Source organism: Pholcus phalangioides, unplaced genomic scaffold, assembly GCF_987345545.1.
Source record: "Pholcus phalangioides strain wild (caught in Gottingen) unplaced genomic scaffold, Ppha-v1.0 ptg000022l_1, whole genome shotgun sequence".
Classification (NCBI taxonomy): domain Eukaryota; kingdom Metazoa; phylum Arthropoda; class Arachnida; order Araneae; family Pholcidae; genus Pholcus; species Pholcus phalangioides.
In genome coordinates, this window is record NW_028301615.1 from 25,581,081 (window position 1) to 25,598,452 (window position 17,372).

The 17,372-nt window shown below is 41.5% G+C and overlaps 1 protein-coding gene across 1 annotated transcript; it reads right to left on the reverse strand.

Annotated features, from left to right (window-relative positions):
• Positions 1-65: 65 nt before the first annotated feature.
• On the reverse strand, positions 66-14,586 carry LOC149070076 (uncharacterized). The gene is made up of 5 exons (XM_089249560.1): positions 13,902-14,586; positions 9,408-9,878; positions 6,410-6,739; positions 6,098-6,283; positions 66-2,624 (listed from the first exon to the last, which is right to left on the reverse strand). Exons 1-5 carry the CDS (start codon positions 14,193-14,195, stop codon positions 2,325-2,327), a joined length of 1,581 nt encoding a protein of 526 aa, XP_089105686.1. The 5' UTR covers positions 14,196-14,586; the 3' UTR covers positions 66-2,324.
• Between the last annotated feature and the right edge of the window lie 2,786 nt (positions 14,587-17,372).

Consider the following 17,372-nt stretch of genomic DNA (forward strand, 5'->3'; position numbering starts at 1 on the left):
GCGGTCATTATGTGTACATTAAGATGCGAGTATTTCTGGACGTTTAATAATGGGTGTCATAAACATAATCAATATGTCGCTTTATTTTCGAGTACACTCTGTCACGTATTTACATTATTGACTAAAAAAAAAGAAACACTGAGACATGTATCACATTTACATTGATTGAGTCGAAGTGGAATCACACAAAGGCTTAAACGGAGGGTGGAATGATACACAGTGTGGTGGAACGTCCATCAGGGTGAGATTCTGGGATTTTTCTCTTCATACACCGGGAATCACGAACGAAATGTCTCTCTTAAATCTAACCCTTTAACTGTCGATGTTGCATCGGAGCTTGATCTGACATTACCATGATCTAACTCAGTGCTCTTCAACCACTGGTCCGGTCTGCAAATATTTCGACCAATTCACAACATCTCTATATTGGTTTCTATTTCTGTCTCGGCAATCAGTAGGTTACGTAAATTATTTCTCATTTTTATTAATTTTTAACCAGTCCGTAAATCATTTCTCGCATTTATTAATTTATTTTATTTTTATTTGCCCGTCCGTAAATTGTTTTTCCTATTTATGGTGTCTATTTTTTGTTGGCACAAATTATTTATCTTTTTTACGATATTCGTTCCCTGCCAGTCTGCAAATTATTTCTCCTATTATTCCTCTATATTCATTATCTGTCTCAGTCCACAAATTGTTTCTTCTATTTACAGTGTCTATTTCTTGCCGGCACAAATTATTCCTCCTATTACGATATTCATTACCTGCCAGTCTGCAAATTATTTCTCCTATTACGATATTTATTACCTGCCAGTCTGCAAATTATTCCTCCTATTACGATATTCATTACCTGCCAGTCTGCAAATTATTTCTCCTATTACGATATTTATTACCTGCCAGTCTGTAAATTATTTCTCCTATTACGATATTCATTACCTGCCAATCTGCAAATTATTTCTCCTATTACGATATTCATTACCTGCCAGTCTGCAAATTATTTCTCCTATTACGATATTCATTACCTGCCAGTCTGCAAATTATTTCTCCTATTACGATATTCATTACCTGCCAATCTGCAAATTATTTCTCCTATTACGATATTCATTACCTGCCAGTCTGCAAATTATTTCTCCCATTACTATATTCATTTTATCTGTCTCAGTCCACAAATTGTTTCTTCTATTTACAGTGTCTATTTCTTGCCGGCACAAATTATTTCTCCTATTACGATATTTATTACCTGCCAGTCTGCAAATTATTTCTCCTATTACGATATTTATTACCTGCCAGTCTGCAAATTATTTCTCCTATTACGATATTCATTACCTGCCAAGCCGCAAATTATTTCTCCTATTACGATATTTATTACCTGCCAGTCTGCAAATTATTTCTCCTATTACTATATTCATTTTATCTGTCATTTTATCCACAAGTTTTTTTTTTCCATTTACGGTGTCTATTTCTTGCCGGCACAAATTATTTCTCCCATTTACGCTATTTATTTCATGATGTCAGTAAATTATTTCTCCCATTTATTTATTTTTGCCTTATCCGCAAATTCTTTCTCTCGTTCATTTTTTTACTAGTCCACAAGTAATTTTTCCCTATTTACGATATTTATTTACTGCTGATTCATAAATTATTTCTCCCATTTATTTATTTGTTGCCAGTCTGCGATTTATTTTTCACATTATTTTTTTTTTTTTTGCAGCGAAAACAAATTACTTCTCCTATTTACAGAATTTATTTTTTGCCATTTCTCAAATAATTTCTACCTTTTCTTTTTTTTCGCTGGTTCGCAAATTATTTCTCCTATTTACGATATTAATTTTCTGCCGGTCCGCTAATAAATACTCCGATTTATTTATTTTTTGCCAGTCCTCAAATTATTTTTCTTATTAACGGTAGTCATTTTAATTACCAGTCCGCATAATATTTCTCTCATTTTTTTTTTTTTTGTTAATTTTTTTTTTCTTGCGCACAAATTATTTTTGTTATTTATTTACCTTTTTCCAGTCCGCAAATTATTTTTCTATTCTTTTATTTTTTGCGGCTACCCGAACTATACCTCCTGTCCAGTCCGCAAATTATTTTGCACATTTTCACCAGTTCTTAAAAATGTTTAAACTCTTTTCACCGGCCCGCAGCTGTAAAAAAGGTTGAAGAACACTGATCTAAAACCAACAGCTATCACCGCGGTCAAATCACTAAAAATGACTATACAGAAATCTACAGACTAGATATCGGATATACAACGTTCGAAAGACCACGTGCGACAGTATATCCAGACTTCATCAAGCTCATAGTGTACGCGGATTGACGCGTCACAGGCGATACATTTTGAATTGCTGGTCGGTCAGCGGCACCCACTTGCATCCGAGGATCCTGGAAACCTCGGCGATGGTCAGTTCGTACGACAAGGACGTGGCTTTGAGCCAGCAGTAGAAGTCGTCGGACCATTCCGGATTCTGGGGCCAGTCGAACTTCTTGACGAGGGCGTTCCTCCTCACGACCAGGTTCCGCAGGTTCTTGCACTCGCAGCTCAGCAGGAGGACCGTGCACGTGGACACGAGCTCCCTTATGACGATCGTCGTCAGTCCAAGGCACGTCCGACCAATCAGCAACTGTGGACAACAACACAAAAAATATATTCGATAATTGTCACCAAATTTTGAAATAAAATTGTGTATAATTACACTGTTTATATAACAATTTCTGCTTATTCGAACTCATGGTGTGATTGATGATGTAACCGGGGCCGCAACAAGAGGGAGGAACAGGCGGGTTAGTTGCCCCGGGCGTTGGACCAGAGGGGGGGGGGCGCAAATTTTACCCTTTAAACTCTCCTTCAACATTACAAGAGGGCACAGAAAATGCGTGCTTGCTCCAACTGACCAAGCGTCTTGTTGCGGCCTTGGATGCAACTATCTGCACCCACCACATGTGATTGATTTCGAACCTTTTCGGATAGCCTCAATCGTCATAATAAGGGTTCCTAAAGTTATGTTCTAGGGACCCCTATTAGACCGGAACCAATTGACGCCTCTCCAATTCAAATACTTGCTCAAAAAAATTCATAGCATCAGATCATGTTATTATCGTGGCCCCTTATAGAGGATCCAGGGGGAGCACAGATTCAACCGAGCACGCCAGGCTCAGTCGCTTGCGCGATATAAGCTCATTTCCCCAAGGAGGGCGTGGTCATGCCGGCATTATTTCCGACCGGAGAACCGGTCAGAATAAAAAACTGCACATGCCATAAGTGGGGGTGGGGGGGGGGAGTCTTAGCGAGAAGTATAATGGAAGCTTAGGAAATCCACAGCCCCATAACATCCCACATGAAAAACACCAACACCATCTAGTCATCTCGTAGATTAGGCTGGTCGTCAACTGGAAACCACTAAGAGCGATAACAAATCTGTCTCGTGTATGCGCAAGACTACTATGGATGTCTTGGGCATGCACGTAACTTGTTCTGCGACTTGTTATCGCTCGTAGTAGCTTCCAGGATGACTAGCCTTAATATTCACGCATGCTACCCGACGGGCAAAGCCGTCTAAACGCATTGGTTCAGCCTGGCAGGGAACTGAGACTAGCGAGAAATTATCTAGGAGGGAATGGGAGCCTCGTGATGATTATATTTGGTTGGGCAAGAGACTTTAGAACATCAGACCCGGGGGGGGGGGGTGTCATGGTGCTTTTAAGACGTCCCAGTTGATGGGGAGTATCCATTAAAAGTCAAGGACAGGCAACCAGAAGAACGGGATACTAGAGTATCAAGGAGACAGTCACGCGGTCGCGTAGGTATTCTTGTCGCTAATATCCAACATCCTCGCCTAAGTGGCGCCATTGGAATACACGTGTTGAGTCGCCTAGATACCATCAACTTGAAAAATCGCCAAAAACAAAAAAAAATCCCAAAATATTTGAATTACGAAGCAACAAGAGAAACCATCACACGAAAAGTCAAAAAGATATAATTAATAAGACTTAAAATCTGTATAAGTTATTTACATTTACTAATGTATGGCAGTTTGATATGCAACTGGCGAGACGGTGTCGTCTCCGTGGATGAGGAGCAGCAGCACCCCTTCCCACCGTAGACATTTCGAAGAATGAAAACCAACCAATGACGTTTTAAAATGAAAATTTGGAATCTATTTTAAGAAAACCCCATCCATCACTCTCTCTCTCCTGCTTCTTCCGTGTTTACTTAAGTTCCCGTTCAAAATATTGTGCTAAGCCACGTGTTTATGCCACATAAATTCAACGAGAAATCTTTCCGAGGAAATGACATATTCGGTGCCATGACCGTTCAGGGTTGTCAGCGTAATCCGGTTTATCATTTCCCCGGGCCAAAAACTCCTGGAAAAAAAGGAAATAGAATTCAAAATGTTAACGTTCTCCCGATGTTTTCAAGTTTAATTTTTTTTTCAACCTACACAGAATATTTCCTTGACAAATAGTTACATATTTTCCCTGACTTTTACCAAATATTTACATATTTTCCCTGACTTTTACCAAATATTTTACATTTTCCCTGACTTTTACCAAATATTCTACATTTTCCTTGACTACCCAGGTCACTAGGAACCCTGTCAGTGCGAGAACCGGTAAAACCCAATATCAGTCAGTGATCTGGGGCAGGGGTGGCTCTAGCTCACCCATGGCCCCCACAAGGGGTGGGTTGACAAGGCTCCAGCCCTGGGGCCCGGGAGGATTTTAATCATTTTTTTGTTTTTTCACGCTATAAATTCATCATAAAAGGGGCCCCGTGAAAGTCTAGTCGGGGGGCTCGTAAAAGATCCCAGCCTAGGGGCCCTGCTTCAGGATGTGGGGGCCCATGAGCTCACCCACTGCCCCTATAGACGATCCTGGTGGGAGAAGACTTTAAGAAAATAAATCTTAATTCTTAATCAAAAATGAAGATTTTTTTTAATGACCTAGTCATACTTATCATATAGTATAATTTATATGGTAACTAATTCTAGTCGTGTGTGTATGTACAAACATATTCATCTCACGTATTTGCTAAACATATGCGTTTTGTTTGGTGAATTATATAAATTTTCACCCATTGCGTCTTGTGGAAGCTCCCTACATCCCGCCATTAGCAATTTTTGAGCAATTTTAGCCATAGTTTGTAACTATTCTAGTTTGAAAATTTTTTTCGGCTATAATTAGCAACTTAACTTGCATTTCACAATTTTTTTTTTTGGCAATAATTTGTGTAGGGATAGTATACCATAGGTGCCAGTGATTCCGATTTTTCAGCCTTATTAAAATCCTTCCGGTCGGAAATCAGATTCTTCCGATTTTTCGTATCTTCGCAGAAAAATTCCTAAAAGTCCTCAAATTGTACTTTGGTTTAATAAAATACCCTGAAAGAAGATATTCTTCCAGTATTTACAATTTCAAGCTGACCCCGGTTTCTCAGAAAAAATATGGAGAATGAGGATTTTTCATGTACGAAAAATCAGTAATTGTTGCCAAATATGATGCCAAAAGCATGCAAAGTGGCCAATTACGTTTAAGTGGCAAAAATTTCGTCCCGGAAAAACGGGATTTATATATAGTCACCCGTTGAAATAAAAAAAAGTCCCCGGTTTCCACACAAATAAAAGTTTCCTTTTATTTGTGTGACGTGTTTTGTTTGATGCGGAATGTGCCATCACGTGATAAACTACAGAGTTTTTAAGTCTGAATTGGCACCTATGCCCTACGCATGGATCCCGATTTTCTGTCTCCAGTATTTTTTTTTATGAAGGAAATATGGTCAGCATAAGTATTTATTGTGTTTTGTGTGTATATTGATACTTTTCTACCGGAACACTTTCAGCGGGCTGGATGGAAGCCTTCGGCTGACCGTAGTTTGCCCATCACTACCCTAGGCTATGACCTTCGAAGAGCTCCCAGATTATAGCTCTGCCAGTGTTGGAGCAAGCACCACACAACAAGACGGCCGGCCTTATTCTCTCCATCTGCCTAGTTTCTAGATTAACCAATTGGGTTTTGTCATCTGCAATCAGAGTTGTATGTTTATCAGAGAGTTGCAGAACCCGTTAAGGTGGTTCAGAAGGTACTACTCATGACTTACCAAAGAAGAATCCGCCCTGTCCTGGAAATTCCTGGTCATGTGGAACCTCGGCAACCTCAAATGGGCGTAGGTCTTTAGCTCCTTGTGGTAGAGATTCGAGCAAGTCAGAGATGGCGTGAAGGCGACTGGGCTGTATGGTGTGTCATACACAACGGATGAAACCGGGGCTCCCTCTTGCCAAACTATCTTTAAAATTCCAGTCATACACAAGAGAAACAAAACTAACTTAAACAACATGCGCAAAACTATAGTGGACATGAATTATGATAACATAAACTTGGCAGAAATACAAGTCATTGGATCGTCATTTACCTCGGTCCTCAACTTGCCTTCGATTCTGAGGTGAACCCTGAGCACCGACGACAGCTTGCGACACTCCTTCCAAGCTCTCTCTGGGACCGGGGTCACGTTGTCCGTATGCTTGGTCTGCAGCAAGACCAAATCTCGCAGCTGGGTGTAACCGAGACACGAGACGACGTCCTCGCTGATGTGCTGAGGCGAGATCGTCAGCTTCCGCAGGTTGACGAAGGCCACCGAGTGGAATATCGGGTAGGGCTCCTTCGTGCAGTTCACCAGCCTCAGCGTGCACAGCGTCTCGCAGCAGTTGTAGGCCACGTCGTCCAGCAGGTACATCGCCTCTTCCTTGGTTTTGATGAAATGAATAACAATCCAATGATTATAAGCGGCAGTACAAACGATATCATCAATTAACGCTCAATCAAGATCGATGACCCAGACCAACTCGTTATCGAGTTGAGGCCCGTTCACACGCGTCAAATAACTTCGTGCACGAAATTTTAAGTCGTCAAGTACTGTAAAATGTACGCAGACGTTAATGACCGTTTCACACGCCAATTGGTCAAGTTGTACAGTAGACAAGAAGATGAACCGAATTCTAATTTTTTTCGGTTAAGTGGACCCTATGCGCAGCCTAGTACGTATTATCCAATAAGCATTAAAACTACTTGATCACTTCGTTGGGACACTATTTTGCAGCACTTGACGACTTCAAATTTAGTTGAGGGGGCCGTTCAAGTATTACGTCAGCAAATTTTTAGCCATTTTTGACCCCTCCCTTGTCAGCAAAAGTCTGACCCCCGTCATCAACATTTCGTCATCAGCTCTGCCCCCCCCCCTATTTCCCAAAGCATATTGGGGGAAGCAGAGACGTAAGCGGGAGAGGGCTCCCAACGATCAAAAATTTATTTTTTTAATGCAAACAATATTTTTTTTAATTAAAATTCCGGAATAAAATAACTTTATACGCGTTATTATAATCAATTTTTCTGTTAATTTCAATGCTATTTGAAGAACTCAAAATTTCTCTTTAAGATATTCATTGCGACCCACCCTTTACGCCATATATGACCCTTGACCCGCGGACCAAATGTGGCCCTGGGGGTTATCTGATGTGGCCTGCCCCTGAAACCTAGTTTTGTAAGAATCATCTAAGTGGCACATTTGCAGATTTGCTTAAGTGACCCGTGGCACAATTCCACAGCATTTGAGCGGCCCATGGCGCATTTTCAGATCACTCAAGTAGGCCCGTGGCACATTCACATATCACTCAAGTGGCCTGTGACACAGTTCCAGAACACTTAAGCGATCCGTGACACATTTAGAACTCCCTTGAGTGACGTGTGGCACAGATTTAGAGTACTTAAGCGGCACCAAGTGCGGTTCTATATCTCTCAATTTACTCGCGGTTCAATCCTAGATTACTTAAGTGATCCGCGGCGTAATAACGGATCACTTAAGTGATGCTGTGGCACAGTTCCTGAGCACTTAAGTGACCCGGACACATTTCCAGAGCACTTGAAGGATTCGCCAAACATTTAGAGATCACTAAAGTGGCTCTGTAGGGGGGACTTATTATTAGGGAGAATATTAGTTCAGGTGCCCACAAACTAGCGAAAGGTTTTTCTCGTTTTCTGGCGCACTGAGTTAGATGCCATTAAGAATATTTCATATTTTCATAAAGATGACGTAAACATATTCCGAACCTCCCCCCCCCCGTCATCAAAAGTCAGCAAATCGGAAACGCCCTCCCCCCACCCCCCATCAATGCTGACGTAATACTTGAATCACCCCTAACTACTTGACGCGTGTATATATATAAACATGCCTTTACGGTTTATCTTCACTCGATGCTTAACTAACCAGTGTTGCAGAACACGTTGGAACATGTAAGGCCCCAGTCTGTAATACTGGCGCCCGAGTGGCGTGGTGGTAAGATGATCGTCTGCTACCGTGAAAGAGTGGTCGTTACCGTCACGGTCCCAGGTTCACACCCGAGGGATGATATAGATAAGATATTTTTTTTCCAAAAACGAACTTGAGTCGACCACCGATAGATAGCGCCTTCATTTCCAACCCATCTCTTTAATGGCAATATATAGCGATATGGCCAGAGTGTTGGTGAAGTAGTCTGTAATACTGGAACGGTGAAATAAGACCGCGAATCATCTAGTTCTTCCTATAGATATCTTTACGTACAGGGTGATTATTTAATTCCCCTTATGCTGCATTTTACTGGTGAACCGTTGGTCCAAGAGGCATACTTTCAATTAGAAAAACTATCCAAATAATGTGTAGACCTCAGACACGTTCCCAAGGGAAATATTCGCTGATATATTTCAATTCAAAAACCAGAGGAAAGTTGGGAAAAAACAGCATAAACTAACGAACAACATTTGTTCCCTTGATTTATGCTGTTCCAAATTTTTCCCACCATTTTTTGGACTCTTGGGAGGGACGATTACCCTCCATCGCCCTCCTCTGGATCCGCACGTGAGCCGTTTACAGCTGCGAATAAAGCCTGGGCAGATATTTTCAGTCTTTCAGCAGATAAAGCCTATTTAGCTATGAATAAAGCAGAGGCAGACTCCATCAGCTGCGAGTGTAGCCGAGACGGACATATTCAACACTGAATGAAGCCGAGGCAGGTGCGGATCCAGGGCAATGTATTAGGAGGGGTTATGTTTAAGTTCATTGAATCATCCTTTACTTTACGGGACAAATAAATTTTTACTTTATTTTTTTGGCTCTCGGGAGGGGCGAATCCCCTCTCCCCGCATTGACACATGATCAATATGTGTTAAGGTACTCAGGAGCATCGCAAGTGTTTTGAACCTATGGGTGCCCGTTTTGAGTTTCATGTAGAAAATTTCGATTTTTGAATCAATTCCGTGGGTGCTCGGACCCGTTCTACAAACTTCCGTGGGACACCCCCCCCCCCCCCATCCCGGCTCCGACGCCACTGGGTGTACTTTTTAAGAACGTTCCGAAATGATTCTTACATTGTGCTCACCTTATCCAGAAGCAAATCCCGCAACGACAAATGCTTCAGCCCGGTCAAGTTGCTCATGAGCCTCTTGAGAGCTTCCAGCAGCTTCCCTCCGGTCCCGTAGACCCCGCTGTCGACCCCTCGCTGCTGGTCAGTCGACGCCGAGCGATTGGTCGCCGCTGCCGCCACGTCGCAGCCGAAGGTGAAGTCCAGGCAACGGACCATGCTCAGCGGATGGTCGTCGAAATACTCGCAGAAGTAAGATGCGATCGTCAGGAACTCGTACAGGTTGAAGAAGTTCTCCATGGGCTTGATGATTATCGTGCGGAAAGCCCGGCCGACCCTGTGCAGGCAGATCTGAGTCCTGTAGTGGTCCAGCACGTGCTGGTAACCCATGTAATAGTTGTACTTCCTCCTCGTCAACGTGTAGTCACCGAACACGAACGTGCTCCACACGCTCGGCGAGTAGAATATCCTGTACCAATTATTGCATACCTGGAGAGATAAAGGTCAATTTATAATTTATGTCATTAGCTGAAGTACAGGGTGTCCCATGAATTCGTAGTCTAAAAACTCACACAAAATTGATATATTTGAATGCGATTTGCGAAAAGTTATTCTCATGGAGGGAGGATTTTTTTTTTCAGCACAGAAAAGAAATTAGTTCGAGCTTTTGTCGATAGAGGGTGCTGCACGAAATAAAATCACCGGAAATATGCAAATCAGAGTCCTATGGAAATGCAGGATGTGTATAACCACGACCGATTCAATCCAATGCCAACGAAGCTAGGGATCACGTGAGTTCATCCACTCGATTCTCGATTGGTCGACTCGATACAAAGCTGCATTAAGAGTCTTTCAAGCGGCTTTGACTCGACATGTTCGATCACGTGACACTTTTCGTCTGACCAATACCTTCTACAGCTAAAGATGGCACTGGGGATGAACTTAGGGAATAGACTCATATCCGAAGGGAATATATTTGTTACTGCCGAAGTCCGAAGTTGGCCTCTTCGCGAACTGGCCAGTCCAGTTGTCCCAGCCAATGTTTGAAATTCGGGCTTTCACCGGCCTTATACATCGATCCCTATAATTCGAGGTCATCACCACGTTGGCGTATTTTTTTTGCCACATTTATAGCCATGTGGTATTAGTCACAATTATGGCCATTTGGGGGTTAGCCATAGCTAACCATAATTATTATGATTAGCTATAGCAACCCTAACGATCAAAGGAATCTGAATATTGATATCTGAGCCACTTGAGTAATCCATATATGGGGATGCATAGGGATCGACATATAGGTGCCGGCGAAAGCCCGAATTTCGGACATTGGCCGGATCAACTGGCCTGCCAGTTCACTAAGTAGCCAACTTTGGGCTTTGGAAGTAACATATTCAATCTTAGAGAATGTATTCCCCTAGGTCAGACGGATAAAGTCACATGATCTCTATCTTCGTTGGCCTCGTGTTGAGTCGGCCGTGATACGACTGACAGCTCATTTCTGAATACAATATTCCTGTTTCTGGCGCTTACATGAGGTTTTTCATTGTGATGTTGATATCGGTGGGAAGCACTATTCACGAAGTCGTTTTACCTCAACCATGGTTCAGCGGCTGAAGTTCACGAACGTTTCAGACACAGAATTGATGAAGAAAGGTTCTGGTCCAATCACTTCTGACGAGCTGATGCACAACGCCCTCTATCGACAAAAAGCAGAACAATATATATATTTTTTCATTTACCGAAAAAAATCCCTGTAGTGGGGATAACGCACACACTTTCACAAACCGCATTCAAATACTTCAAATTCCTACAATTTTTATGAATTTTTAGCTATTTTACGAATTTATTGGACACCCTGTATTTTCCTAAATCTCGGGGGTGACCATACGGCCCGTTTCCCCGAGGGATATTCCCGTATGTTCTTGTAATTTTGGCTGAAAACGATTCTTCTTTTATGAAAATGTTCCTTTTTTTTGTTTGAATTGTCATTCTTTTACTGGGGGAAGACTATATCTATATATATAAAATTGATTTTCTATGTGTGTGTCTGTGTGTGTGTATGTTCTCTATACAAATCTACAATTTTATATCGATCGTCACCAAATTTTGCATATATACCAAATGGGACCCGACTTGAACGATAGGCTACTTTAAAATTTCGTCAGACCAGGGCAAATGCCCCAAATGGGCGAAAAACTGTCCGGCAACAATGGTTTTTGGGCCTCAACAATCACTTTCCGAACGTTTACTTTGGTTACCGTGGTTCCCTAGAAATGCGTTTCAGACGTGTATATGCCTTTACAATGGTTTGTCACTTCTTTAATGCTGTCAGTAAATGTATAATATTTATGCCTTTATAATGGTTTGCCACATTTTCAATACTCCCAGTGATGAGGTTTTTTGAATAACGTCGTAATCATCATCAGCATCGCTTTGATGGTCAGGAAAAGGGTGATCCTCATATAAATCAGTGTTAAAATTGCCGATTTTCATGTAGAAATGTGGAAATTCGGTGGGGTTTTCCGCCCCATCAATAATTTTAAAAATTGTATTGAATTCTCGATTTTTGTGAAATATTCAGTTCGCTTAGAGATGTACGAAGCCCAGGAGATTAAATATGAAGTAATTAGCCAAACCTATACTTTTGAGTTGGATATTCGAGCAATATCATTGATTTCATTTATATCTTCTCAAGTATGAAAATTAATGTCTCCATATTGTCTCTTTTGATATTTATTTGCATAAATTCATGTGGGTTAGGATATTTTAAAATTAGTTATGAGCCCGTGAAAAGTGCATCGAAAAAATTCCACAGCTTTAACTAAGGATTTTTGATTTTTGGAAGCTGGAACAGACAGATGGATAACTTGAAGTTCGGAGGGGGGGGGGGGGATCGAAATACCTAGCGCCCCTTAAAAAAAAAAAATTATATTCATTTCTACGTTTCTGTGTAAATCTATATTTGTTTATTTCATGAATCGCGCAGGTCGCCATATTGGTTGACTTGGACACGGTTTGTATGTCCCTCAAGAAAAAGAGAGGGAGATATCACGTGATCCAAAAAAGCCTCATTGAAGAAAACCCGGGCAGCGCCGGGTATTATAGCTAGTATATGTATATAAACGGACTTATAACCCGACAGACCAGACACGACCCAGGCTCTGTCCTCCCGGGATATAAGTCTTTTACCCTTGCGGGTTGGGTCGCGCTGGTGAGTGGACTTATAACCCAGCACGGTGATTTCTGACGGGGCGGAAAATTTGAGGAATGATAGATTAAAAGCGTAATCTTAATTATCATAATTATCAAGAGAGGTCATCGTCAAAATTAGTGTGGAATGGGGGAAAGGGTGGTAAAACCATGTCACACACACACACACACACACAGCTTCTGTCAAGAGATCAAGGGACTGGGTCATTGAGCGACCAAAATAATGACCTACAGCAGAGGTCTTCAACCCTTTTCTAGTCACGAGCATTGCCTGTACCCCATCATCAAAAGAAGAGCACTCTTACGTCATGTTTGACATGAAATCCGGATGATTTTGATAATTGAATGCAATTTGTAGACGGTGTTGATTGATCAAGTGCTCGCGAGCACCAAATCGGACACGAGCATCGAGCACTCGGGGTGCTTCGGAGAACACCATGGTGCTCGCAAGCGACACGTTGAAGATACCCGGCCTACAGTGTGTGCGAGTATGTGAACGACTGAAAGAGAAATGTATATGGAGGGATCCGGTCACTGAGCAACCAAAAGTGTGTGGGAACCCATGATGTTGAGACGGCTATGCATAACCCCCCCCCCCCACGAGAAGGAAGTTATATGAGCTTCAGCCCAAGCTAGGCGTGGACCACCCGGGTGATGTGTCGAGAAGTTTAATGCACTGTGTAAGTTCGTTGGCTCATCCCGTATTTTACGCAGATCTTCTAAGACCTTTCGTCGATCTTATTTATAAAACTTTTGTTCAATATTTTGATTAAATTCAATTCAAGAATTTCTTGAATTCACGGGTCTTGTTCTTGGACGGAGAAAGTGGGACCCTGGGTAGCCACGGAAAGAAAATATTTGTGGCCATGGGCTGAAAAAAAGGAGTGAGGAACCACTGATTTAGATGAAGACACCGGTTTACATGCCATGTTAAAAAATCGGGGTATGAAGGGCAAACGACACGTCTTTCTGAAATTGAGGGCACAATATCCACTCATTTTTTTTTCTGAAAAACGATTCAGCTTGAGGGCAATCAACCTACACCCGTTAAACGTTTTCAGTTGAATCCATTGTGATTTGCAGTAGGACTTCATTTCCCGCCATTAGCGATTTTTCTTCTATCTCAACAATTACTGGCAAGTTTGCACACCTCTGGCATCATTTTTGGCGACAACTGGCGATTTCCCATGTGTTTGGGATCTTCATTTACACGTCGTATGTTTATATCATCTTAATTATCGAATTTTTCTCAGGAAAAAAAAATAATAAAATAATAGAAAAACAAAGTTGTTTTATAGTCACCTGCGACGCATTGTGCCGGTCGCGTATGGACAGCCTGGCGAAAGCGTCTTCCAATAGGATGTCCGGCAGGCAATTCCAATAGGACTCGACATCAGCGAGACGTCTCCGGGGTCCAGTCCTGCTTTTCTCTTTCTTATTCTTCTTCTTCTTAACTTTAATCACATTGCCATCGTCGTCATTGCCCAAGATGGCCGACTTGCTCAGAGGCGAGATGTTGGACTTCTTCACTGCCGCTGTAGGAGGGGTAACGGCCGACGCCGCTCTCCTCGACGGTGTCTTCGTCGAGGCGTTCATTTCAAACCTGCATAAAAATCTGCCTCAAAATGACAAGAATCCATACGAAGCACCACCACCACCATCCTAGATAAGGCTATAATAAGTTATTAATTCGACGATAGCACCCGAAAAGCTAACGGACGCAGATGGAATCCGCCACCAGTAAATAAACAAAGCGGGAACAAAATAATGCGATTTCACCACGATGGCACGGTGCCATCTCCAGCAGAGGGCAAAGAATAACGGTGGAAAGACATTTTCGCGTTGTCGGTTGGTTGGTTGGACTCTTTGTCTAATGCGAGTCTTTAGAGAACGGTAGTAGGCAATACAAATGATGGTGGAAGTGGGGTGTTTCGAAGAGTCCAACTCTCTCTCTCTCTCTCTTCCATCCACACCTTCAAGTTCAGACTCTTTTTCAACCACTATTTTGCCACTGCAGTGAGCTCCGCACAGGCCCAAGCTATATTTAGAATTCTCTCTCTCTCTCGGTTGCATCTTAAGATAGATTCTGCGGAGAAACAGTTTTTTTTTTTGTTTTCCGGTCTCAAGACTGACTACACACAGAAATGAAGAAGCCTACATTTGCGCTGAGAGCATGTGCATCAGGGCACTATATTGTACGTGGGCCAGTTGTTGGCCTGATGAATTTTTTATTCCTAAATCATGAGACATGTTGATCAGAGAGAGTGGAAGGGGAGGGGGGTTATATATATTATATGCATGTAAGTGAAGCGTGTTCTGTGAAGCGTTTACATGAGATTGGCATTAGGAGGGGGGGGGGGAACTTGTTGAATTGAATCGTGGGTGAGAGATAGGTCACAACGGGTTATGGTGAAAGAGAAATTTGATCTGATTGGCTGGTGTGAAAGATGGAGTTCCTCAAGGAAGTGTCCTTGGCCGTCCTTACTTTTCGAGCATGACGTTCAGTGTTGATAAGTGCATGGTCACTCATTTTGGTTCGAACAACCAGCGTTTCACTTATGGTGTTATTATTCCGGATGACACTATATAGGAACAACGATCTGGGTAATCCTATCGACGAGCGGCTTAGGTTATCTGAACACTGTTCAGCCGTGGTCAAAAAAATCGAATAGAATGCTCCGTTTCTTTCTTAAAAAGGTATCTTCGCGTTCCCCCTAAATTCATTCTTACACTTTGCAGGGGCTTAGTTCGTCCTGCACTAGAGTATACCGTTTAGAATAAGGTTTTGGAGATCACACATACCAGCAGAGGGACATAGACTTGATTGGGGGGGGGGGGGTGCGAAAAGAAGAGCCACGTGTGCTCTTGTTTGCACACAAGGTACTTGATCTATGAAGAGGGACTTGATTTCTATGAAGAGGGGATTTATTAAATATGTTTACATTGGTAGAACGCAGGTATCGGGGGTGGGTGATATGATCGAAGTGTTTTAAATTTTCAACGGAATGGATAGACCAGGGATGGCAACCTTTTTCCAAGCCGTGCCATAATCAACATTGTTTTTGATACGCGTGCCACTCTACGTATTTTGACCCGCAGGCCATACGTCCCGTTTTATTGGGCACAAACATTTTCTCCGTTCATGCAAAATATTGTCCAGCTGTCCTCTTATTTTCGTAAAAATGTTCAGTTCGTCACTTGAGTTCTAAATTGTTTATTTTTGAGTTATGAATTCGATTATCGCAATGCAGACTTTGTATGCACTTATGTACGGTAGAAGTTCATCTTATACCTACAACATGTTGGGCATAGATACCGGAACCTGAGGATTCGGGTTGCTCTGCCCCCCCCCCCCTCCCCAATCAACTTTGTAAAAGGGCGGACGATCCTGAATCCCATACACATGGGACGTCAAACTACTACCCAAAGATGAAGAACTAAACAGAAACGCACACACACACACATTGAATATAAATTCATCACATAATTTATTCTTTTGAGTGCCCACCATACTAACTATAGGTTTGGCAGCCTACAAGATTATTAGTCATAAGTAGAGCTCGGATTATATGCACTAAAAAAGTGACGAAATATGCTCTAAAAATATGCAAATATGCACTTGAAAATGCCAAAATATGCACTTTAAAATGATAAAATATGCACTCAAAAATGTCCAAATATGCATTAAAACCCAAAATATACACTAAAAATCATGAAAAAGTTTTAAAATGAATATTTTCTATTTCTTAGTGCATACTTGATTTACAAAAAATATCCCCCTCATATACCTGCATATGCAAAAAACTTCTACACATTTTTTATTTAGGCATTTTTAATTTCTAGTTTGTTGTAGCTGCTCAGTAACGAAATACCAGTAACAAAATAATTTCTACACTATTTCTGAAAAAATTGAACGCTTTTGAAATATCTCCAGAAATAGCCTTAATAATACATAGAATACTTGATATTTGGAAAATACGAACGTCTCTATTAATTCACTAAATTCCACACACACACACCTGTGGCAGAAAAACCGATGTTATAAAAATAATAGTAAACCTCCCCTCTTATAACGGAGACCTGTCAAATGCGGTCACCCTTCTTTTACGACCAACTAATATTTTCCCCTTGTATATTAGAAGTATACATTTCAAATCCCTGGTCCTACACTTCAAATCCCCTCTTTTACGAACGAATTTTTTTTTATCCGGAGAACGCAAAGGAGAGGCTTTACTGCATTATTAGCAATATTTACTTGAAAAATCATAGAAATGTGATTACGCTTACATAAGCTTCCAAAAATATGCGCTTATTCTGAAAATTCTTCAGTTTTATGCATTTATATGCATTAATGCTAAAAAAGGCCAAAATATGCAAATGCATATGCACTTGCATATAACCGAGACAATTACCATAATTTTATTTTTTCCATGCTATAAATTCTCTACACGAAGGGCCCCATGAAAAGTCTGGTTTGGGCCCCCCCCCCCTGATCCCTGATGTGGAGGCCATGGATGTCGCAGGGAGTTTTTCCCAAACACGGTCGTTAATAAATGGAATAGCTTACTTCGGGAGGTCGTGAATTCTAATACAATTGGCACGTTTAAAAAGAAGTACTACAAACTACTGAGTTAAGATAACCTTAATCTTTTTTATGGGCAGTGCATTTTTTTTTAAATTCTAATCATTAGTTTTTATTAGTTTTTGCGTGATAATTGCTTATTTTGAATTGCTGTAATCAGAGGCAATCAAATGAGGAAAACATTGGGGACT